General features: G+C 35.8%; 2 protein-coding genes and 1 long non-coding RNA gene across 5 annotated transcripts; 2 read left to right on the plus strand and 1 right to left on the minus strand.

Moving 5' to 3' along the window:
* Window positions 1–275: 275 nt before the first annotated feature.
* LOC106164871 (uncharacterized) lies at window positions 276–7,761 on the minus strand. Of its 2 annotated transcripts, none has more exons than XR_015333238.1 (5): window positions 7,675–7,761; window positions 3,929–4,000; window positions 3,494–3,606; window positions 748–812; window positions 276–384 (listed from the first exon to the last, which is right to left on the minus strand). It is a non-coding gene; the product is annotated as an uncharacterized LOC106164871 (long non-coding RNA). The 2 variants fall into 2 exon arrangements; XR_015333237.1 differs by having other exon boundaries at window positions 3,780–4,000.
* On the plus strand, window positions 7,452–14,070 carry LOC106164870 (5-hydroxymethyl-dUMP N-hydrolase). Its single transcript, XM_013542913.2, has 6 exons — window positions 7,452–7,761; window positions 11,103–11,178; window positions 11,919–12,051; window positions 12,621–12,701; window positions 12,880–12,990; window positions 13,368–14,070. The coding sequence occupies exons 1-6, from the start codon at window positions 7,550–7,552 to the stop codon at window positions 13,478–13,480; spliced, it is 726 nt and encodes a 241-aa protein (XP_013398367.2). The 5' UTR covers window positions 7,452–7,549; the 3' UTR covers window positions 13,481–14,070.
* An 879-nt stretch (window positions 14,071–14,949) lies between these two features.
* On the plus strand, window positions 14,950–25,724 carry LOC106164879 (cell division cycle and apoptosis regulator protein 1). Of its 2 annotated transcripts, none has more exons than XM_087006770.1 (23): window positions 14,950–15,120; window positions 15,431–15,499; window positions 16,822–16,997; window positions 17,234–17,406; window positions 17,570–17,684; window positions 18,045–18,258; window positions 18,483–18,732; window positions 18,909–19,134; window positions 19,380–19,660; window positions 19,905–20,106; window positions 20,821–20,904; window positions 21,234–21,368; window positions 21,597–21,677; window positions 21,788–21,979; window positions 22,104–22,268; window positions 22,514–22,570; window positions 22,691–22,774; window positions 22,894–22,968; window positions 23,137–23,179; window positions 23,372–23,541; window positions 23,844–24,015; window positions 24,182–24,421; window positions 24,750–25,724. In XM_087006770.1, the coding sequence occupies exons 2-23, from the start codon at window positions 15,439–15,441 to the stop codon at window positions 24,998–25,000; spliced, it is 3,447 nt and encodes a 1,148-aa protein (XP_086862896.1). In that variant the 5' UTR covers window positions 14,950–15,120; window positions 15,431–15,438; the 3' UTR covers window positions 25,001–25,724. The 2 variants fall into 2 exon arrangements, with proteins under 2 accessions (XP_086862896.1, XP_086862897.1); XM_087006771.1 differs by having other exon boundaries at window positions 16,822–16,991.
* Window positions 25,725–25,935: the final 211 nt, after the last annotated feature.

Raw genomic sequence — 25,935 nt, forward strand, 5'->3', positions numbered from 1 at the left:
TTAGTAGAATTCAAATTGAATTTGTAAATGGGGGGTTGTTGGAAAATCTTTAAGATAGGTTCTTTCGACCGGTAAAATCTTTTTAATGCTTGAAACCCATTATTTACAAAAGCAAATTTACAAAGATTTCATATCATTTCAATTTTAGACAAGATTTACAGATCAGATTTAACCAATTGAATTTGAAAGGGTTAAACAGTTTATCTCAACCCTCCCCCCCCTATTATTAATACTTTCCTTATCAGCACTGTTTCATATGAAAATGAAAAACGACAGAATAAAAAATGCGTTTATTAAGTTTTAATATGATAGATGCATAAATGATCGCCGGGTTCATGGATCTTTGCCGTAGGCCAGATTGCTTGCAGGAACATCGGTGGGCTTCTGAAAGAGAAAAAAAGTGTTAACTTTTAATTGTTTTTGAAACAATATGCGTGTTTATTGGCTTGTCTGAACTACAAGCTCAACAAAAAACAAAAGCTGGAAATGAGGTTGCCTTACACATAAATTATGATATGAAATGTGTTAATGATATTACTATCTGAGTAAGATAGTAAAAGGTTAAATATTACACTCGCTACTGAATATTATAACATAACACCAATAATCGTTATGCATGACGCGTTTGGGGGGTTCTCTATTGTAATTATAATAATTTTCAAATATTTCGGAGAATTGCAAAATATCCCATTTACGTGAAATATATTGCACATTATTTAACACGATGAATTAATTAAGCACATTTACCTAGGAAAAAAAGATGTTGAACAGCCTGTCAACCTCAATCAACAAATGGACGGCACAAGTCTCATCTGAAACAGTTATGAGAATTATTATAGCTTTTTTATGTACAGACACAGATGTGTCTGTACATATTGCCATCACCTGCGTCTGTCGTCGCCGTCGCCGTCGCCGATCATGTCGCCGTCGCCGTCGCCGTGCACTTTCAGCGTTAACACCATAAGTGGAAGACAGTTTTACTTTTTGGCTTTATATTTACAGAGCTGACTAATATTCATAAAATGCAGGTCAAGTTCGAAAATCAGCATGATCGGGCCATTATTGTAGAATTTATCCTGTTTTTTCACTTTTTAGCATATATGCAACACTGTTAACACATTTCAAGGAAAACCGATAGGCCTGTTGTCATGAAACTCACAGGAGTTATCAATCTTACTAAAATGCAGATCAAGTTCGAAAATCGGCATGATCGGGCCACTATTTTAGTAGTTATGCTGTTTTTTCACTTTTCAGCATATGTGCAACACTGTTAACACATTTCAAGGAAAACCGATAGACCTGTTGTCATGAAATTCACAGGAGTAATCAATCTTACTAAAACGCAGGTCAAGTTCGAAAATCAGCATAATCGGGCCATTATTTTATAAGTTATGCTGTTTTTTCACATTTCCTCAGATTCAATTCTTAGGCATGTTAACAGTCTCATTATTTAACTAATAAGATTAGTAAAAGTGTTTGTTTGACATTTCCTGCATCTTTACAACATTGTTAGTTGATTATGTAAAAATGATGGTAAACTTGTTATCATGTATTGTATAATAGAGTTTCAAAAATGGAAATAAACTCATATCATTGCAGTTTGTCAGATTCATTCATTCACTATGTTCAGAAACTCAGAATGGAGGAAATTGGACATTAAACACTGTTCTATTGATATTTTTCCCATCTCATCAATTTTCTTAGTTGATCATATATAAATGGCAGTAAATTGTTAATTTTGTTATATGTTAAAAAATTGTTAAAAATGGAAAAAAAAAAACATTTCAGGACAGTGCTGTCTTGTCTACATTTTAGCATTTTCAAGGTGTGACTTTGAAGTTCCTTGGACCTTGTTCCTTGGACCTTTGCTAGGAACATTTTCTGAATATCCATGATACTAATATTTTATTATTAAAAATTGATGGTAATTATCCTGTTAAACATTATGTAATATTGCATCAAAATTTGAAGACACCCCTATTTTGGACACTGCTCCCATGATGACCATTTAAGGAAAACCATGTCACTTACTGTTCTCAAACTTACAGGAAGAAACATGGGACTTAAATAAAGCTTCAGTGGGCAATGCAGTCTATTTGGTAAATTTTTTTGGCAGTTAATCAGTTTTTTGTGAAAATTTAATTTTTCACTTATTGGCATTTTCAAGGTGTGACTTAAGAATCTCCACCGGCTTGAAGACCCATGCTAGTCACATTTCTGAAAATCCATGATACGGATCATTATGCTGTTAAGCATTATGTAATATTGCATTAAAATAGAAGAAAACACAATTTTGGGTGCTGCTCCCATGGACATGAAGCCAAATGGTAATCAAATTTTCTACATGTCCATGCTATTTATAGTCAATATTAAAAAATTGGTGATAATTATTCTGTAATTTATTATGTAATGTTACATCAAAATTGACAAAAATCTTTTTGCACTGCTACTACAAACATTATGAAAAGAAAACTGTGTTACTTATTATTATTTTCAACTTACAAGTATGATTTGTAGGATTGGCATGCAGTTCAAATAAGGAAGCCAGCTCAAATGGGTTATCATTTATTATTGAATTTAAGCAGTTTTATGTGAAATTTTCATTTTTCTCATTCTGGCATTTTCAAAGTGTGAACTTAAACTCCCATGGGCCTGAAGCCTTACGCTTGTTACACATTTCACTTACATTGGTATTACCTGTTGAGCATAATTAAAATTTGATGTTGAATTTGCAGTTAAGCATAATGTACTTTTGCATCAGAATTGACAGTAGCCTGTTTTGTTATTTCTTGCTTTTTGTCTGTACATTTGACAGCTTTGCTGCCTTGTTTACTATTATAACAACAACAGCATCATCATCAAAACCAACAACAATAATAATAATAATATAACTTAAAGAATACAAAATTCACAAAGGTTTTCAAACCAATAAAATGAATGAAATCTAACAGAGATGAAAATTTACCTTAAGGTTGTCTGAATAAAAAGTTTTGTTTTAATTTTCTTAATAAAACTATCGTAATTGCCGTCAAGAAAGGCGTTTGAATTGTTAAGAAAATTTGACCATAAAATTGATGTACACCTAGATGGGGCATACTTATTCTTGGATCAAGAACTTTGACATGCATTATAATCTAAATTATTCAGTGCTCTTTGTGGTACTGCTTACACTTACACAAAATATTTTAGATTAAGTCACTGATGCTGTATTTCTCCAGAACCTTACCAAAAGTTCATACAGAGAAAAAGCAGTGTTAAAAGATTTCAAGCAAACTTAGGTTTTTATCAAAAGTCAGCAGAGAGCAGCGTTACTCCTGCACGTTTGCAAATTCAAACATTGTACATGTAACACTGAATGAGAATATATTCTAGATAATATTACGAGTGACATACAAGTAACGATGGACATACAATTACACATATTCGTATAGGCCTATACATTATTTGTTATAAATTTTCTTTCATTTACTATTGAAGAAGCAGTGATACTTACCAAACGTATTTGCTTCTACGCCTTATAAAAGCTAGACCCTTTGACTGCACCACTCATGCTGTTCTGTCTTCACCCAAATGTGTCCAGGTGAGTATTCTTGAAGACAGCTCGCACTACGATGAGCAACTTGTTGTTATGCAAATGCAATAGGTGTGGTTCATTTTAGGTGAAAGGTTGTGACAGAAACTGTTCATGATTGTTCACGGTCAAAATACAAGTAGACAGGCCTATGGCTTATGCCCACTTGTTAAATTCAACTACTTTATTCTAGAAAATTTATACGTACGTCTTCCACCTTGCAGTTATAAACATTCCCGTGATACAACATCTCCGTTGAGTAATATTTTGTCATGCAAATACAATATCCCTGTGACACAACGTCTTCCACAAAACTCAACACCATGGAAAGAAGATGAATGTTGATAATTTTTTTACCGATAAGTCGGTGTGCCTACAATTCCGTTGCTGATAGACGTTAAATCCGACGACCGTTAGACCCAACTGCCACTAGATAAAAGATGAAAAATATATACCGCGATAAGTCCTCGCCCAAATTTGACCAACAAACAATAGAAAAGAACATGTGACACAAAATTTAGTTTTAAAAATCATGACACGCGTTCATTATAACAGGACTACAATCGTTTTAAGTTAGCTGAAATGTCGTTTTGCTCAAAAGCAATTATTCCAGTTGTCATAGATATGCTCCAAAAAGTTGTATGAAACTGTCAATGTACGCTATTACTGCACTGAATGTTTATTACTACGTTGCGATCAGTCACAATTAGTCTCGATCTACTCTGTTTGAAGATGAAAAAATTAAGAGAAAAGCTACCGGAATAATTTCTCTAAATTCCATGAACAGTACTAGTTTTTAAAATGTCGTTGTATTATGTAAGATCGCAGTATTAAGTGCCTGAGAATTCCTACCCAAGTACTTTATTAAGTTTAAAAAATGATTTAAAAATCTATTCTGAAAAAAAAAAAGAATATAAATTGATATACAAAACCCAAGAGACAAAAAAGAGGAAAAACAATGTTATTGGAGATACTTTGATCATTGTGTGCATGTCATTTTTTCATAAGTTTATCAAAAGATGTTTACCAAGTGAGAATAACACATCACTATTCTTGGTTTATGACTGAGATTATAATACGCAGGTAGAGGCACGAATTTGTAAATTAATACTCATGCCAAAGAAACTCTTCAAGAGGATCATTAAAGCAAACTCCTTAGGCTGTAAATGTCGCATTTAAGGTAAAATAAAAGCCATTTAGCAACATGATCATTTTACTTGTTACTTTCTAACGAACACTGTAACAAAGATACCCTTAAAATAGTTCTGCTATATAAAATTCTCCTATGATCAGCTTATCAGTGGAGGAAATGCATGCAGGATGAGGGAGAAAGAAGATGATTCGCACATGGGGTAAGACGTACTACATATTCGGGAGAGACAACACTTGCTGCGAAGATGTTGCTGTGCAATCTATCACTCATTCTCAAAATAGCCCATTAAACATTTAATTAAAAGTAAGGAAGCAGAAGAATTGTTTTTCCAAGTGAAACATAACTAACATCAGTCTAGCAAATTAAATCACCAAAATATAAATACATGTACTAGATTTATCTGTTCTCACATAAAAACCGTAAACGGACTAAACTTTAAACCTTTGTTACTGTCGTTTGCAGCACCACCTTATTTTATCCAATCGATCTAGTTTATTTTTTACCACAATAGATAAACTGCAACTTGTCAGGAAGTGAGTATGATTTCTAACGTCTCAGAAAATGTCTGGAATAGTTATTTTCAATAAATATCTTGTGGCTATTTTCGCGGTGTCGCGGGATTTTTAAAAAATGAGAACACCGTTTCGTCTTTTGGCGCAGGTCAGTATTTTTAGTTGTTTGATGTATCATTTCAATATCTGGCCTAAAATAAAATGTTTAATTCTATGATATCCATGAACAGCTAGATGATATGGTGACAGGGCATATTCAAATGTATTACACGAAGCACGGCAAAACTGAAGTCTTTAATGAATCCATTCCCACATTCAAAATGATTCTGTTTTTTTTTTTCCTAAAAAAATTGGTTTTCTGTAATATTCTCTTAAGAGATTATTACAGAGTGTAGCCATCTATGGAGGTCACGTGATGTGATGGCAAACACAAATTCCAGAATAATTGCGTTAACCACCGTTTTTTGGTGGTAAAATGGAACTTATTATATCAGCTGTTTACAATGCATTTATTGTGGATAACTTCCGAACAGTTGTTATCCCTTTAAGTGATATGCAAAACCTTCGTTACCAGGCATTGTGAAAAATGCACTCGAGTTTGAGGAGGTCAAGATTTATCAGTAAAATAAACGTGCATCTCGTAATTACCCCTTTAGCGCACTCTAAATTTTGACGCGCGAATTTTATCCAGAAGGTTTGTTTTTGAAGTTTTCGTTATTACTAAATACGCCAAAATTTCCCGTACTAGCAAGGCATGAATTTTAACATTTTCCATGATTTACACAAAAAGCAAGATTTATCACTTTCGGTCACCAGAGATTTAGGAAAAGTAGACTTCGTGAACATATCTACAAACCACCATAAAAAAATCCCATTCACTTCCATTGTAACGTTTAATTCGTTTAAAAAAAATACTTTCCATGCTTCAACAAGCACAGCACTTCAGGTTTAAACACTTCTACTCAATTCCTAAACAATATAAAAAAATCAGGGTACATTAATAATAATAATAATAATAATATGTATTTATTTGCAACTTAAAAAAGTTGGATTTTACAATAAAAACAAATAGTGGTGAGATGCACAATCTTAAAATATACTTGTAAGTGTTAAAATGATTTGATACACATTAAAAGTTCATAAAAACCTCAGTTCTTAAAATTTGATAAAGCCCATGGGATAAAAGTTTTTGACGATCGTACAGTCCTCAATTTTGGCACAGTATACTTATAAACCCGGCGCAAAGTGTAGGAATTCTCATTTATCTCTGGTAGCAAATGATGGATTTTGTTATAATTTTGTTTTAATGGTATAGCCTTCCAGTGACATGACCTGTAAGGTGCTGCTGCCAGCACTAAAATGCAGCAGGGGGGAGGGCGTGTAAAACTGGCCCTGGAAGTAAAATTTTACCTTGATATAAAAATAACACACCAAATTAAAGGTAAATGAACAAATTAATTTCTAAATTTTTTTTAGAATTTTCAAATGATCCAAAATTGAAAAATAAACTCATTTTTCTCTTATATGCAAATTCAATTGCTTCAAACCAGGGAATTATATCGGATATAATTCCCTGTTCAAACTTACCAAACAAGGAAGGCCGGGAGTGACGTATAACCTAAAGTAGTGCTCAAATTTAATCAATCTAAATGAAATATTTACCAAAAACTCAACAGCAATCCTGAAACATATCAGGAAATTTTGGTGCCTGTTGTAACAGTATACTTATTGATATATTGCAGAATAAATTAAAACATAGTCCATCGTGTTACACCTGTAAATTACAACAAAAATGAGAGTAATTATGAAGACCTGTGATTTTATGAAAAAGTTATATAGCACTTCCAATTTTTTTACATGAACAACTTGTTCCTTAAGCTAATCCTTGGACATAAAAACGAAGGCTAATAAAAAATCCACACATATTTACCTACTATAACCATTTTCTGAATTGTTTTATGCTCCCCACCCCCTAATTACATAGATAAACATGGATATTCCACACTTCCAAGACCTAAAACCAACATTGCATACAAAGGGCAAGGTGTCAATTCCTCACATGGAAAAAAATCCCAGTTTCAGACCTGTGTAAACACTTCCCCTGGGGAGTTGAAATCAGTAGGGGCTCTGTGCCAGGTGGCTGGGGATAGCAAGCTCACACAAACATCCTGCTGCCTGGCTTCCTGCTGCCCTGTATAAAGAGACCCTAGCTCACCCAAAAATCATACCAGCTTACAGAGTTTGTCTGAAGTTCATGAGTGAAAAATACTGTCATCTTAGAGGAGGGAAAAAATAGAGTTGCCAGAAGACAGAATGCCAGGAAGAAAAAGGGCCAGAAAATGGTATTTTCAGCCAGGCAATACCTATGGTTCTCAGTACTGGCAAGGTGTCAGTGAAAAAAAAGCAGACCAGAGGAAAGAAGAAAGTCACCCTTTTACCAGACTGAGTGCTTCTCAGTATGAAGACCATGTGGCAGTGAGGAGAGACGGCACTCTCAGCCTCTATAATGACGACGGAAATCCTGCTCCACACCCAAACCCAATATAGAGGTGCATTTCACAAGTTCAAGTCTCAAAATATGAAATTGAATGAATTCGATGTATTATCCAATTTTTTAAAACTTACATGTGTATAGAACAAAAATCCACAAATGTCCCAATTTTACGCCCACGCGTTTCTGTTTTGTAAGCAAATAAATTGATAGCCGTTTGAAGTGAAAAAAGCGTAAGAAAGAACATACGTTACCACTGAATCGCCTGATATACAAACACGATCATTAGTTGAGCGCTGTGGAAATTTGTGCAAGCTAAACACTATCAGAACTCTATGAGTCATTAATAATGGAAAAGTGATAGGAAAATACATTTAAATTGACCAGATCTAGGAAAATTACTTTCAAACTAAAGATCATTTTTCTTTACAATGTCGACGTTGATGACTCTTTCAATAGCAGTAATTGTCAATTGTATAGAGAACTGAAAACTTTGTTACCTAAAAGTTATCTACCACTGGTCATATTCGTCGTGAATTTAAAACTCATTGACAGTTTCAAATTTTGGGTGTATTAGTTACAATACCAACTACGCCTCGCATCCTACGCATACCGTAATGTAACGTATGTTCCACAGCCATAGAAAAGATTCGGGACACGAGTTTAATAAATATTGATAAGATATTTTTCGCTTTTTTTTCGTAGAATTTATTGAGGTGTTTAAAAGTAACTCAGACATCAAAAGTGATAACCTATTACACAAACACGATCCGCGTATCAAACGTCTTAATCATTTGCATGTAAAGAAATACAGATCCCAGAAACATCTAACCTACATGTACCACCTCTTTAAACGAAGCCTTTTTCAACACACCTATAGGTTTTCAAATACATCAGAGAATTCGTTCAAAATGAGCTTTACTATCCTCTCTGAAAGGTCTAAATTGTCTTGCGGATTTCGGCACTTTTGGGAATTAAAAAAATATGTATATATATAATGTTTGTTCCATCTATAAAAAGTAAGTGGCTCACAAAATTACGTTTTTAAGTCTTTCCATTGAGTGAGTATAAGAAACAGGTATCACTTTAGAGTTCTAGGGTCTCTACGGTCCTCATCAGTCGCTATTTAAGACAAATTGTAGGCTGCATGATTTCTTGTAAAAGTTTCCTTGAGATTTCTTAGATGTTCATACAGTGTTTTTACTGTGCCAACGTGATGGATGATTTTTTTTTTTTTTTTTTTTTTTTTTTGGTTACTGGCGCTCTTGGGCTCTACTATAGTCGTCTCGTTCAAAAAAATGTATACAGCTTGCCTTTTTTTTTAACTCCCATCCGTCGACTTTTCGATTAGTTCATCCCCTTTTCGCGAGTTCTCGACCAACGATTCCGGCAAATGCCAGTAGCAGCGGAAAGAAATCTGAGACAACGGTACGTCTTCGCAATCTTCTCAGCCACTATATTATGCAAAATGTTCATCTTACTTCTTGGTGTAACTCGTTAAACTGTAGCTAAAAAAACATTTTCTATAAGTCATCATATTTTTAGGATGATGAGTCTTATTGAATATCATATGTATATATAATATTATTTTTATCCAAGGATAAAGGCAACAATTTGCTACATTGTTATTATTGCTAAAGTAATTAGGGTAGTGGGGTTATAAGATAAAATTGGCCTTGTTTGACCAAATCGATATTCTTTGTTGCCTTCTTTTTGTTATAAATAAGACTATGAAAATTTATGGTACACTAGGATGGAGGAGACATAAAAGAAATTGCTTCTGCACAGTGTTAGTTTGGGTCTATAGCCTGCTGTATGATGCGTTCTGTCTTAATTTTGGGGCATGTGGGAAATTCAGGTGGTTCCGTATGTCGTCTTCTACAATGGCTAAATCGTTGCCGGATAGCATTCTCTCTCTTTCTTATGGAATTAACCTGTGATTGTAGTTTTTTAATTGTTCATTGTGACTGCCTTCAGTTTCTTCTCAATCGTTTCCACGTTGTGGCCACCTCGCACACACAACAAGTCTCTCAGGTGGTGATTGCTGTGGACTTGCCTCGGCAACTTCTATAGCAGCTAGGAGCTCCTCTTTCCTTTGGTGAAGTCTACGTTTTCGCGATTTAGTCTTCGCATGCCTCTTTTGTCTTTCACGACATTTATAAGGAGGCGGAAGGTAGGCCTACATAGTATTCTGAACCCGTTTTCTTTCGCTTCCAAGTGTCACCCTCATTTTTTTACGAGATCTATATATTTTTTTTAAATCTCAGCCCTTGTTTTCGCATTTTTCTGAAATAATGATGTTCCGTTCGGTATCAATATATTTGGCACTGCGCTCACTGCGCTCGTTGGCGATTATTTTTTCCTTCCATAGTCTTGTTTGACATTTATTTCCGTCTTTGACATTCATTTCTGTATCTGAATTAAATTTTTTATTACGACAAAATCATTCACTTCGCTTACATCGTTACTGAGGATTTTATGGATTTATTTACACTTGTAACTAACCTCATCTAATCTTTAGCTCGAGCAGACGTCAGAAAGAACCACCTGACATCTCAAACAGAAGCTAATTTTTCTTTCGGAGCCAGTTTCGGGCACAAGTAGATTTTCACTGGTAACGTATGTTCCGGTAACGTATGTTCCAGGCCACCTAATTTTTATTTTCATAACGTGTTCTTATATATTTTAAAGTGATTCGACCATGTTAAATTAAATATGACGTAAGGACGTTTTTTATAAACATTTAAACCGTAACTAATGGGGCCTGCGTCATAGCTAATACTAGGTAACGTATGTTCCTTGGGAAAATTGACAAAATGTTTCATTTTGTACAAGTACTTGGTGCAAGAGAAAACAATGTTTTCTTTTGCTGACAGAAAAATATATAGTGATTCCATGATAGTTTGACATTTCAGATATAATATTTGGAGCACGAGGGGAAAAATAATTTATTAAATGCTTATTTTACTGTCGGTAGGGTGTATTTTCCCCGTTTTTTTAATATTCAGTGACAGGCAAACTTAAGTCGCTAAAAAACAATTAACTGCTCTATACAAAAGTTTTACGTAATTTTTTACAACGTTATACTTGTAGGAGATATATTAAAGAACAAAACCCGTGATGATTGAATTTTCAAAGTGATTAAAACGTTTCCACAGCTAGACGTTATGCATTTGTGACAGTAACGTATGTTCCTTTTTGGGGTTAGATGATGAATTATTTTTTATTATTCGTGGTTCCAGGAAAGTGAAACTCTAATACAAACTTCTTTATATGGGACCCTAAAATAATCAAACATAGTTTGTAATCTGTGCACTACATATTTTTAGGAACATGCCTGTGACATCGTTTGCACCTCTATATTGGGTTTGGGTGTCCAGTGAGGTTGCTGAGACCAGTAAAACCAAAGGCCACACTCCAGCCGCCTGAGGCTGCTGATGGCAAGCCACCAGTAAGTGACGACTGTAGCTGCTGCAGTTTTTTAATGACTGCTTTCAAGCGCATGGACAGACCAGTGTAACCTTTCTCACTTTTCTTTTTTTTTTCTTAAAATTGACCTTTACATTCATGTAGATTTACTGCATGTTGAGAATCAGCGTAGTTTATTTTTTCCACGGATTAGTAATAGTATTCGTGAGCTACGTCATCGAATTGTGTGCTGCGACGTTTTCCACAAAACCTAAACACGTGGGACTGAAGGTTGGAGCGTGCTATAACTACGGTAAATATGACAAGTACCAAATGCACTGTTTATTTTGGAACAAAGCTCAGTTTACCCCTGTCCCCTTCCCTGCTAAAGACGTGCATTGTGTACGTATCGGCGGTAACAACAACAAGAATCTGTACTGATTAAGTTAAGTTACTTAGCTCGATCTTTAAATTCAAACGTCAAAACTACATGTATCTCCCCTCACCCCCCCCCCCCCTCCCTCTCTCCCCCTCTCTCTCGCCTGTACAAATCCTCGACGAAGTTTGTTCGTGCACCACGCTGGGCGATCATCTTAATCGGTTATCCCCATACTTGATCGGGTGATGCACCTAACAGAGTAACATTAAATACCATAAAACAGATTTTATCAAAATGGGTTGGTATTTTACAGATCGAGTTATTGGGACATACATACATACTTACCGGTATATGTTCAGTTTCCAGACTGTATTAAAAATAAAATTACAATTTTCTCCTTTCAGAAAATGTCCAGAAACATATACTTTGCAGGAAGCATACGTGCTGGCCGACAAGATGCAGAATTGTATGCTAAAATCATTGATAAACTGAGAAAATATGGGACAGTACTGACGGAGCATGTTGGCTTCATGGGAGGTATGCGTAATCAATCACATTTTTTTCATCATATTATTATCTACATATAAAATAATCAGAACTCTTAAGTAAATGATAACTAAACGAGAAAGAGAATACATAATTTTCAAAATACTGATGATAGTACGTACAGTAAATTAACTTTAAAGAACCAGCAACTGAGCTGCTTTTGTGCATGGACAAACGCCACAGATGAATGCATGGCAGGATGATGAATACTGCTTAGCCAGGCCTGTAGACAAGGGGGCTACAAAAATGCCCTTTTGGTTGGAAAAAGTCCACTCTACATCAAAATTTTGATTTAGTTTCCATATGACATTTCTCAATGTGGATAAGAAGGCCCACTTCAGAAAAAGAACCCCCTTTGAATTGCTAACTATAAAGACCAGTTGGCTTTCATTATTATGCCCAGAAAGTCACAAATTTGGGGATCACCTTCATGGCTATGAGATATCACCCACATAACCAGTGGTGGCTTGCGATTTAGATGTGCTTGACACATCAAATGGCATATTAATCTTTATTTCATTTAACCCTATTCAAAATATCAATTTTTTCATGTCCTCTAGCTGAAGACAAAGATCCAGATAAGAAACTCACAGACAAGGAAATTTATGACAGGGATATGGCATGGCTTAAGCAGAGTGACGGTTAGCATTTCCATTATATATCTTGTTCATATTTGTTTAAAACTAGTACATGTAATTACATCTTTACTTCATGTTTTAAGAAATCAATTATTATGGGTGAGCAGAGTATACTAGCTGTTGCCAGCTTAATTCATGTATTATGCAAATGTAAGCTGAATAATTCATTATTTAATTGCAGCCATTGTGGCAGAAGTCACCCAGCCATCTCTAGGTGTTGGATATGAAATAGGGAGAGCAAATGCTATGGGGAAGAAGATATTGTGTTTGTTTAGACCTTCCTCTGGAAAAAGTAAGGTTCATCTGATACATTCTAATAGTAAGATATCTCACCTGACACACTGTGCTGCATATTTTGTGAATGTAACTTCAGTGTAGTACAAATTGTTGTGATAAATATTTTGACGAGAAATATTTCATTTTAAATCAGAGTTATACGTTTCAGTAGAATAATGTATCAATATTTAATCAGATTTGACTTGCAATGTAAATTAAAAGTGTTATATGCAGATTTGACAAAATACATTTAATTGGATGAATGTGACTTTTTTAGTCAATATTTATAACCTTAATTAGAAAATATTTGATGAAAATCATATAGAAAAAAACTTCACTCGCCAAGATAAAATGGGTTATATTATCTTAATCTCTATTCTTTATTTTGTCTAGGTTTGTCTGCAATGATAAGTGGAGCTGAAGGTGGTTCCTCTAAGCTGATCAACAAAAGTTATGAGAAATTAGAAGATGTGGACCCCATTTTCAGTGAATTCTTCCAGTCATGATGGTCTCCAAGTCTGATCCCCCTTAGATGTTTTCATCCTCTTTCTGTCAGATGCCAACAGCTGTATTGTTTCTTTGTAAAATTGCTCTTGAAACTAAAGTGATGCATTGTGGGCTTTTGGATGTACATGTATATGATCATTGATGGAACTTTTAGTATAATATAGCAGATTCCCATAGATATACAGTACTCCAATAGCCCCACTATGACTGTTATGTGATGCATACTTAGAAGGAATGTCTATTTGTCTGTTTCCAAACACTGTACCCGGAAGATCTCATGATGAAGTCTGGCATAGAAAACTAATGACTCTCCACTCCTTAGAAACCTCAAAGGGGGACTATTGTTGACACATGTTTATATATTGTAAGAAATGTTCTTTTGTGATAACAAAATATTGTTGGGTCATGGTCACAAAGTTATCTTATATCAAATTTTAATTATGAAATTTCACGTGGTTTCAAGTAAGCCACTAGCTGCAGCTTTATAAAAAGTTGTCCATACTGCAGTTCAATGTGATTGATGTATAACATACCCTGTGAAATCATGACAAACTGAAAAAATAAATGCATTTTATATTTTCCCTAATAATTTGTATAGTAGACTAAGTGAATATCAGTTACCGTTTAACATTTTTCCATAAAAATGAAATCTCCCTTTACAACAAATTGATAAGCTCAAATGATTATCAGTAGTTTCATATAAAAAATTAACATTTTGATCGTTTATTGTACAATAAAATGAAGACCATGATTGCAAGACTGGCTACAAGTCTTGCAGATCCAAAACTACAGTAGCCTCATTCCACGAGCAATTTTCTGAGTAATGCTGAGTACACATGTACATTTAAACACCACATCCAAAGCTGTGAGGGTGACCTAAAAATTCAACCCTGAATCTTGAATGGGTCCACACCATAAATATCTATGGCTGAAATGCAAGTTAATTTTTTTTTCGCGGTCTAAATACAGTATACCAGTATATTTGACAGATTTCCATGATCCTTATTAGTTTCCATATTGATTGACTTGATATTACAGGAAATTATACAGTGCAGTAAACAATATTAAAATAATTTGTTATTGACAGTCCCAGTCTAACAGTTTTCATAACTACTGATAGGTGCAAGGGGGAAGGCATAAATTTGCTTTTATCAATTACATGTATGTCAAAAAATTCATATGAAAAATAATATATAAGCATATATATCACTAATACACAAATATGTGAAAGGAAACAATTGTTTTGCACTTATCATCTGGTGTGTATGTTATGTGTAGTAAACTGTTAAACGCACTAATAGTTTGATCATGTGAACTAACAGAGAGAGAGAGAGAGAGCGAATGAACGACAAAAATAGGACGTGACGTCACGGAAGCTATTTGAAATACATTATTTAGTTTCGATTTTATAGGACTGGTGTATGTATTTAGATTATATCAAACAACTGAATGCATTAGTTTAGGTCTGTGATGTTTATACTGATATCTTTTTGACTTCATGTTACAAGCATTCGATATACTTAATTTCGCGCGAATCCAGTCACGTGGTAGGAGAAGCAACCTCGCCATTTTGCAGAGTGAAGTTCTTTGTTGACGACGTCGCTAATATATTGCCGCCGGTCGAGGAGGTGTTAAAAGGGTAAAATGATGCTCCTGTAAAAGTCTGTTATTGTTCATAAAAGGAATTTCAATAGCATGAATCGTTCTTTTGTTAAAGTTTTGATGTTCAGCTACAAAAAATGCAACTTGCAAAAACGTAGATTCTAAAGAAGTCTAGCAAGAAGCTGTTTCTATTTCTCAAAAAGTAAAATAATACAATTTCAGGCTACCCTACAAATTGAGGCTTTATGATAGCACATAAATAAAGTATTGACTTCGTAAATGCACATGCACGTCTAATGTTATATGTGTTGATAGTCAGTTGTTGCAATTATTGTTTGTATTTCCAGGCGGCGAAATGGCTCAGTTTGGAGCTGGGAAGAACCCTCCCTGGGCGAGACCCCAGGCTGGAGTCACAGGTAAGAAGGACTTTGACCTTCAGCTTTATTATGGTTTATTTTTCCTTATTTCTAGACCAATGCCTGACAACAGCACAGATTGAAACGGTCCCATGTTAAAATGTTCGAAGGTCATTCAAATTCACTGTAAAATAAAGTCTTCTCTGTGATGTTTTGGAAGTTCATGAAGTGCATTCATTGGCATAGGTCTAAAATGATTGTGTAAAGAAATTATCATGTAGAAGAAGTCTGCCATTTGCATTGTGCCTCTTATATGTCTGTTACATTTGTATAATATTAAAGTCATAATAACTCTTCGTTTTGGCCAAAAATTGGATTTTCCTGGAGTAAACGGCAATTTTCCCGTACTTACCAATGGCCAACGACCCCATTCCTGCATTCAAAGTTAATCCAGGGTTTTTTTCCTAAACGTACGGTTTTTTGTTAAAATCTCTTAAGAGATTTTAACTGACGGAGCTCTCTCTGACATTGCAAAGTCACTGGTGACCTACTTAAAACCGTGGGAAAAGCAGACAACAACAACACTATATGAGATTCATGAGATATATTCGTCTTTTTTGTTAAAAACGCATTTATATCCACAATGTGTGCCATTCTGGGCTTTTCGTTATCCGACGCACTGTACAAAAACTCGCAACTTACGTCTGAGGGTTTCCCGCCATGTTATTTTGGTCTCGAATGAACGCGAGAATCCGCGTGACACCATTACGTCATTAGCAACGAATGCACTTGTCGAGCGGAAAAAAGGGATCGAAAGCCATATTGACAAGCACAGATTTTAGTTTTCCTACAATAACGGCCGTTTTAGTGGTAAAATACAATAGAATATATTTCCATGCGTTGTTTACAATGTATTTCATGCGGATTTTTGAATCTCAAAGGAAGAGTTATTATTGCTTTAAGAGAAGCATTTACTGAAAAATGTGTACTTCAGCATTATAGGACAGGCAATGGGTGTCCCTAAATTGTGCCATACATGCACCACAATACAGCACAATACACTGGAAAAAAGCAAGTCCAATTGCAATTAAACAAAGGAAGTGATCATTCCTAACAAAATAGGATGATTATAAAAGCAAAATATATTGTTAAGTAATTAATATTGTTGATACAACTTAACAAATCAGTGAGACTTCCATTTTTTGGGGTCGACAGCCATCTTAGCGAGTAGCTCTTCTTGGCAGTAATACAATTTATGCACACAGGCAGTGGACTGTAATTGGGACAGAAGATATTTGTTACATTTGGGTGTTAGCTCACACTCCATTCTCCATTGCCTGTAGGTCTAGCAACACACTTACAGTTTCTCTGTGCATTTCTAGTGTCTGCTGGTCTAGCTGCCACCCTTAACCAGCCCCAAGTGGGAAATCCCCTCCTGGGTCAGCCGGGTGTGGCCAACCCCACAGTATATAGCCTGGGAGCCAGTCAAGCAAGCTTGGCACAGCAACAGTTTGCTCTCCAGCAACAGGCAGCAGTATCACAGATAGGCCAGGTACATGTAAGATACAACATTTCTAATATCACACTCAAATTTGCGATAGATGTAAGACTTACCTCTAAGGTGTTTATGTGGACATTTGCTTGAAAATGAATTTTATCATTGTTTTTATCACTAAAATACCTGAGGTGATTTTTGTTTGAGGTGAAACATAATCTGTCAAAGTTGAGTTAAATAAAAATCTGATCATAATAAATGGTGGTCAAGATTACAGGTCATGACTTTGCTATTTTCAGCCAGGTATAGCCATTCCTACTACACTGGCCACCACTCAGGTAGCCACTGTCAGTTACCCCACTCCCAGGGCAGCCCAGCAACCTCAGCCCAAACAGAGGGTCTTTACGGGTGTGGTAACCAAGCTACACGATAACTTCGGATTTGTGGACGAGGATGTTTTCTTCCAGACAAGGTAACAGTTGAGATGATGGTTTGATTAATTCAAATGGGGTCAGTTACTGCTGAGGTAGTTGGAGGGGGCATTTGAGTATTAATGTGTTTGAATATAAGTAGCTTATGGCACCAAGCTGTTTTTGAGATTCTTGGGCTTCACTCTATCCTTGTTTATCTTCCAGTTGTGTGAAGGGACATCCCCCTAAGGTTGGAGACCGTGTACTGGTAGAGGCCTCATACAATGCCAACATGCCCTTTAAGTGGAATGCAACAAGGATACAGGTTTTACCTACACAGGTAAGTATATGTAAGCGCTTTGGTTTGAATTGTACATAGGATTATGAGGTGTAGTAAATAGAGTAGACTCCTTGTAACTTGTCACCTTACAACTTGGATTCTGAAACCAACCTTGTGTAATGCATTTTTCCTTTGGTGTTAGCTGAATCTTTTGAGCACTGCACCTATTTTGGATTTTCATAGAACTTGAACAAATTATCAAGTGGAGAAGTGTTTGAGTTCTGCAGTCTTCTGTAAACTTCATTTCGTGAAATACACTGAATATGCACCACATTTCAACATATAAAAGATATTTTAGGTCAGCATATCTAACCTGTACATATAGATATATGTATGTTTAACATACCTGTGATATTCCAGCCTGGAGGCATACAACAGCAGCAGCAGCAGTTGCCACCTCCACAGTTCCAGCCTCCTGTACCTATCCAGGGGCAGCAGACCTTCAAGCAGCCCAGTGTGGCCACCCCCAATATACCTCCTCCCACCATTACTCCCAGCATAACACCCAGTGTCCTTGGGCCCATCACCCCCTCACAGCTGTCACATCCACCACCTCCATTAATGGGACAAGGAGGTGAGATATTATATGTTGTTATTAGGTACAAATAGAAACTTTGAGGAACTTTTTTTCAGTCAGGTGTTTATGTTATTTTTCTTGAACATCATCTTGAGCTTATTTTGAACATAAGTCTGATTTTGAGGATAAGTGTAAATGGATTTAAGAATTTATTTATCATATTTTTTTACTTGTGAAATATCTATTCAGACGTATATTCTTTTCCTTGTATCACATTACAGGGCTTTTGCCACCACCCAATCACGGAAGATTTAATGCACCAGCTGGACGCTCTGAAAGAGGGCGCTATGATAGGGACAGGGAAAGAGAGCGTGACAGGGACAGAGGTGAACGTGAGAGGCGGAGATCACCAAAGAGAGCTAGGTCAAGGTCACCTAGAAGACGTTCCCCAAGAAGAAGTCCTCCGAGGAGGCGCCCAGCCAGAATAGTGCCACGCTATGTGGTGCAGGTACCAAAGATAACACTGGACATGTAAGTTCAGATGTCAATCGTATCTCTGACGAAATTTGAGTTCAGTAATGTGAGTGCATGATTTGATGATTTACATTGATAGTGATCATATAGGCAAACCCATAGGTTTTTGAACTTTTAAAAACAAAGGTTCAATACTGAAATTGTGTATAAAATAAAATTGGTTTCCTTTTCAGAAAAGAGGCAAATGTTATGCAGCTCCGTTCACGCTATACCAACCTATACATCCCCAGTGATTTCTTTAATGCCGGATTTGCATGGGCTGATGCCTTTCCCTTACATCGCCGCTTCCAGTTGGGCAACCACTGTATCTTCCATGTGATGAGCAAGGAAGTGGAAGCATTGGAACCTAACACAGCAGTGCTGGAGCCTCCAGATGCTGACCATCTTTATAGTGCTAAGGTGAAGATAATATGTACTGAAGACATTGTAGGGAAATAATTAAATTTTTCGACATGTCATAACTGTTTCTGTACATATATAATATAGTTGGTAAGGCCTTTTAGATAATATTAAACTGTATGATATCTACCAGCACCTGCTAAGGCAAGAGAATTATACAAAATGCTTTTGATCCCAATTTTCAAAATCAAAGTTAGATTGTATATGCAGGTTAATCATAACTTTTTATTGTCTCTTTTAATCAGGTAATGTTGATGTCTAGTCCCACTTTAGAAGAGCTATATCACAAGACGTGTGCCCTGGCAGAAGACTCCAGTGAGCAGAAGGAAAGTTTCCAGCACCCAACACGCTTGTTGTCCTTCCTGGTTGGTTTGAAGGGGAAGAGTGAACCTATGGCTATTGGAGGTCCGTGGTCCCCCTCCCTGGATGGCCCTAACCCTGCTGAGGACCCTGCTGTGCTCACTAGAACTGCCATACGGACCACCAAAGCCTTAACTGGTATAGATCTTAGTGCCTGTACACAGTGGTAAGTCTACTAAGAGTCATGTGAGCTGTATTTAAAGATAATGTTTACCAAATGAATACTCCTTGAACAGAAGTGATTTTCAGGTGTTAATTAAGATAAATTTATGATTAGAGAGAGAAGTTCACTTGTAATGCTGAGTGTTTTGAAGTAGGTTAACTTTTGTGTGGTCTTACTTAATGAAATCCTCTGAAACTTGCCTGTTTTTATCAGTTAATTAAGGTGAATGTTAACCCTTTCCGCACAGGTATCGCTTTGCAGAGATCCATTACCATCGTCCAGAAGAGACTCACAAAGGGCGTGTGGTCCCGGCCCGTGTTGAAACTGTCGTGCTTTTCTTACCAGACGTATGGAGCTGTCTCCCCACCCGCCTGGAGTGGGAGGTCCTGCAGACAACTTACAAACACCAGCTGACAGATAAGCTAGCAGAGGAAGCCAAGGAGGAACAGGCACTGATTATTATCTTGTTAAATGTTCATATAATACACAACACACGTTTTTTTCTTGCATTTTCATGTTATCAAAAGTTGGGGTTGAAATTTCACGCCCACTGCGGAGATTCTCGCCTGGGTATTCTGGGACCTTAAATCATCTGCCATTGATGTCTCTTTATTCTCTAGTGCATTGTAATGTGTATATGACTGATCCAGCAGCTGCCCAAACTACAGCTTTCACAGTTGTTCTAGACTGAGACAATTGCAGAAATAATTCCCTCATAACACCCATGAAAATGGCAGAAAACATGCAGCTTTTACCATGAAGCCTTCCTACAGTTGTTCTTTTTCAGCAGCTACAAAGGGGTATGTCTGTCTGCTTAATCACAAAACTAAGACACCCTCGCTGTGCTAGAGCCACCTTCCAATCTGGGACGCTCTGCATAAGCATTGGGGCAAAAGGTCAGTGAGGGGCAGCAGAAGAAGACAACAAGGGCAAAAGATTGACAAAATATTAAAAAGAAATAATTGATGATGATCCAATTTTTTCACAGTACCTAGCAATGATTCAAAGTTAGGAAGGGAAAAAAATGATTTGGTGGACAAACTTTTCTGCTGCCCCTCCCTGCCAGTGGTTCCATCTAGTAGTGCAGTAGTTGTGATGTAGCATGTGTTCTGTATCTTGCCACCATGTGTAGAGATGTAATGCAAGTTTTTTCTTTGCTTTAGGAGGAGGAGGAGGATGGTGGGGAGGAGACAGCAGAGAAGAAAGACCCCACCCATTATTCTGAACTGGACCCTAAAGCTTTAAAGGTTAGTGTCAGATCCTGAATACTGTCTTTAATATGTTTAGAATCAAAGTTAAAGTTGAGAAAATATTTATATTCAACCAGGATGAGATTTTTCCTACTTTTGGCATTTTTCTGTCCTCTTTTGTTGGTGTTGGTGCTTACAATGGTAATGAGATTTTTCTGACTATCAGAGGATTGCCAATTATGTGGGGAGCCAAAAGTCTCATCCCTGATTCAATATTGAAGGAATATCTATCAAAACTTTTGTGGTGCACATGTACTACATTTTATAGAACTGTCTTATTTGTAACTGAATTATGGAAGTGATATTGAGAAATAACAACATTTCAGCTGGTTGACTTGAGAAAGGAGCTGGAGGCTCGTAACTTGAGCAGTAAGGGTTTGAAATCTCAGCTGATTGCCAGGCTCACCAAAGCTCTGAAGACAGAGCAAGAGAAAGAGGAACAGGAGGCTGAGAGCAAAGAGGTGGGTATTTGGTTCAAGAAAACATGAAATAGAAATAACTGAAAGGTTTGAATCTATTTTACACTATATTTTTATGGGCATAAAAACCAAGGGTTCATTTCATTTGGAAATTGTGTTACAAGGGTTCAGTTTTCCCTGTGCTCATGTTAGTGCTAAAATCCATACTTAATTAGTTGTCATCAGTTTGTTTTAAGCATAATGAGTTTTGTAAAATATCTTTGACCTCAGGCAGAAGAAGAGCACAAGAAAGAGGAGGAGGAAGAGAAAATGGATACAGATGAAAAAGAGGAGGAGAAAAAGAAAAAAGAGGTAAGATATGTTTGCATATTGAATAAATTAAGTCACAGGAGTTAAATGTTTTAATTATAAAAAAATATAGATTTGATGATAATAGCTATTGAAATGATACCTAATTTTAGGATGAAGAGAAGAAGCGTCGTGAGGAACGAGAAAAAGTTGCCCGAGAGCGCCGCTATACTCTACCTGAAAGTCCAGCCATATTGGTCCATCCATCATCTGTGGCCAAGAGTGGAAAATTTGATTGCACAAACATGTCCCTCAGTGTTCTCTTAGATTATAGACCAGAGGACAACAAGGAGCACACTTTTGAGGTAATATAGTTCGACTAGAATAAAAATGAAACAATTTTTTTTTAGAAATACAAGCATAGTTTTTGGCATAGTTAATTTCTGATCCTCTGTTGAAATTTTAAAAGTTTTTGGTAATTTTTGGCAGGTATCCCTATTTGCTGAACTGTTCAATGAAATGTTGATGCGGGACTTTGGGTTTAGCATTTACAAAGCACTTGTAGTGGCTCCAGAAAGAAAAGAGGAAGATAAAGAAAAGGACAAGGAAAAGAAAGACAAAGATGAGAAACATAAGGAAAGGTCTGCGAGCAAGGTAGGAACAATCATTTATATACTATAAACAATACATAATGTGTAATTTGTCATTATATGTTGAATTCTTCCACTGTTTACATAGCACCTAGTCGATAATTTAAGTTAACATGATTGATAGATTGAGTCATAGATATAATGGGCAATTGTAGGAATCAAAATTAAGTTTTGTAATTGGTTAGCTATTAATAGGATTTGATAATACTGTGTTTGCAAAATTAAGATTGCATTAGTTATTGCTTTCAGGAACCAAGCTCCAAGCGACGTAAGACAGATGAAAAGGATGAGAAAGAGGACAGAAAGGTAAAATATCTCAAAATATTTCATTGAAATCATTTTTTCTGATGTGAGATATAGATAAAAATTGATATAGATGCATTTGATTACTTGTGAAAAATAATTTATTTCCAACTCTTTATGTAGGAAGATGAGAAGGAAAAAGAAGTCAAAGCAGAGGTGAAAGAAGAGAAGAAAGAAAAAAAGGAAGAGAAAAAAGATGAAATTAAGGTTAGTAATATGGCAAAACAAAATATGGCAAAAGAGTTAAGGTATGTCACAGAAATTAAACCTTAGACTTTTTTGTCTTATAATACTACTTACAATACCAAAATTTGTTTTTGTTGTAGGATGAAAAGGAGAAAGAAGAAAAGAAAGATGAAGAGGAAGAAGAGGAAGAGGAGGAAGAAGAGGAGGATCAAGAGGTACACCTTTGATAACATGTTTACTTAAGTACATTTACAAAAAAATAACAGTAAATGATAATAGTTCTCTATTGAACATAAAGACAATTCAATACTGTATTTAAGTTTGAAAATTCTTCAAAATTATTGCCTCAGTATTTGATTTGAACTTGGTTCTTCTGGTTGCAGGAAGAAGAAGATGATGAGGGCAACAAAAAGAAGAAAGATAAAGGTGAGGCATAATTCATTTACTTGCGTTTCAAATCTAGACAGAATTGTATATCCACAATGTTATACACTTTTCTTATCCTGGACATTTTTCAATATTGGAATAAAAAATTAATTGAAAAGGTATTTTAATTATTGATTTTGAAACTTGTTGTTTTATTTGAAAATCTAATATGTAATACAAATTTATTTTCAGACAAGAAAAAAGACAAAGAGAAAAAGAGAGAAAAAGTGAAGTTCTACACTGCCTATCCAGAACTTTTGCTAGCATTTGTGTACTTTGACCAAAACCACACAGGCTACCTCTTGGACAAGGATGTGGAGGAAATAATCCACACACTAGGGTTGCAGCTATCAAGAGCTCAGGTAGAGGAATTGCTCTGTCTTGATGATTTATTTACTGAATATGCCGATAGTCTATTTTGATCTTGGATGTGTGAAAAGGTAAAATTGGTATCAATATGAAATGTGAAAATATGTACTGAGAGCCCTGCCTACAATGGGGCATGGTTAGAAACTGTTCTGTTGAGAAATATGCGATTGTGTTGCTGAGTGGTTAATATGGCAGTAGCTTGTGAATATAAATTATTACATAAAAAGATGACCTGAAATTTTAACACAGCAATACTACTTCTAGTATATACAACTGTCAAATCTTCATATTTCAGGTTAGAAAATATGTACAGAAACTGGTTTCTAGGGACACCCTGAACTACAGAAAGTTAACAGACAAACCATGTCCCAAAGATGGCTTAGAAACACCAGTGGCAGAGGGAGAGCAAACAGAGACAAAGAAAGAAAATCAGACAGAGGCCCTAGATGATGAAACAATGGCTATAGGTATGCTTGACTGGCATTTTTGTGATTAGAACTTGTTTTGTGCACGTAAAGGATATATTTCCACAAGTAATATTTGATGTACTATTATTTCTTCTAGTACTCTGTTGTGTTTTATAATTCATTTAGTATGACAATTTGACATTCTCAGTAAAATGGTACATTTCAGGTAATAATATTTTCCTGATAAAGGAGAAGAAGGAACCAATAGAAAAAGAGGTGCGTACCCGCAGCAGACGTGGTAAGAAGGAGGGAGAGCAGAAAGAAGAGGCTCTCAGTGCGGACACTGGTATGGTGCTCTACAAGGGATCGCTACTGGACCTCGACAGCTTCATGCAAAGACTGGAGAAGAGTGAGAAAGCCAGGGTCCAACTGGAAACCAAGTTAAAGGAGTATCAAGATGATATGGGTAAGTGGAGTCAGATTTAGAAAACCAAATGTCAAAAAAGGCTAAAATCTTGATGGGAATGGGAGCCTTGTTTTTGCACCTGGTCAGTTTCATATTGTATCTGTTTTTTATTTGAGATATCATTACTTGATAAAGATTATATTCAAATTGTGTGATTTCTTTTAATGTATATGAATGTATAAATGCGTTATACTTGTACTGAAATTGATTGTATTTTCAACTATTTTGTTAAAAAGAAAGAAAAAATTTCTATTCTTTATCATATACAACAGACACAAGTATGTAAGTCCACAGCAGTGATCTTATAGCAACTATCTTGCTCTTACAGATTCTCTAAAAGGCAGCTTTAACAGCAGTGAACAGCACAGTCAAAAGGTTGTGTTGGAATTACAAGAACTCAAAAAGAAACTAAGAGACCAAACAAAAGCTACAAATGAAGCTGAAACACTAGTGAAAAAGTATCATGCTGCATTAGACAGCTCCAAAAACAGTCTTATTAAAACTCTGAATGAGATCACTTCAGCACTTGTCAAACAGGAGCCATCAGAGGACAAGGACATGGCAAACGGAGACAAGTAAACAGATGTACAAATTAAATAAAAATAACAGCTGAGCTTGAAATTATCCAAAGAATGAATTTGGTGGTACAACATTTCCCAACATCCAGCATGCCTTTATGTTAAAGTCTTGGAGAGGTAACTGCCTTCTGTGCTTTGGAAAGGTATGCTATCCTCATACCTTGATGGATGTAATTTGACTGCTTTGTAGTTTGATAGGCATATGACTCGTTCATTTCACACCTGAAAATGCAGTATTCTGCTTTTATGATTAGAAATAATTTTAATTATTTTGCATGTGATTTATCTTTGTTTTAAATAGAAATTATTTCCAAATGTCTTTAGAAATACAAATTATGTTGACACATTTTTCATTAGTGCTTATCTTTAGTTAGGAATGGATATTTTGGGTATTGAGTTGAGCATGTTGAACCTATTCCTGTAAACCTAATTGTGCCATCAGAGTTGGAAAACTTATTTGGGGTTCTGTTCAAGAGGATTATTGTCTCCAAATACTCCAAAACAAAATTCTGAAAAATGCTTTGTTGGAAGAAGTGTTTTGGGATAGCAGAGGTCATGGACTCCTTATTGTTGCGCTGTTTATTGTACAGGTATCATAACAAGTGTCAAATCATGTAATTTTTCAGCACCTACTCCTCAAATCACTGTAGATATATATAACTGCATGTCGTCAGCTCTCAGATATAAAATGATACAATAAAGGAAAAATCCATGATTGTCATTGATATACACAGATGTTATTGTCTTTACATCTTCCCCTCTGTGTCTGTCCATCACCAGTACTAAAGCTATGCACATTTCATGTTGTTGCAGCAAGTGGGAAGCAATGTGGATTCCTTGTGTGGTCATAAGAATTTCTTAGAAAGCAGTAGGTCACTGCAGCAGTTTGTCATGTTTTCTTTGTCAGCCAAATCAATTTTTTCAAACCTCTGGAAC

This window comes from Lingula anatina, chromosome 2 (genome assembly GCF_051362555.1).
Source record: "Lingula anatina isolate TDL-2025a chromosome 2, LinAna3.0, whole genome shotgun sequence".
Lineage (NCBI taxonomy): Eukaryota > Metazoa > Brachiopoda > Lingulata > Lingulida > Lingulidae > Lingula > Lingula anatina.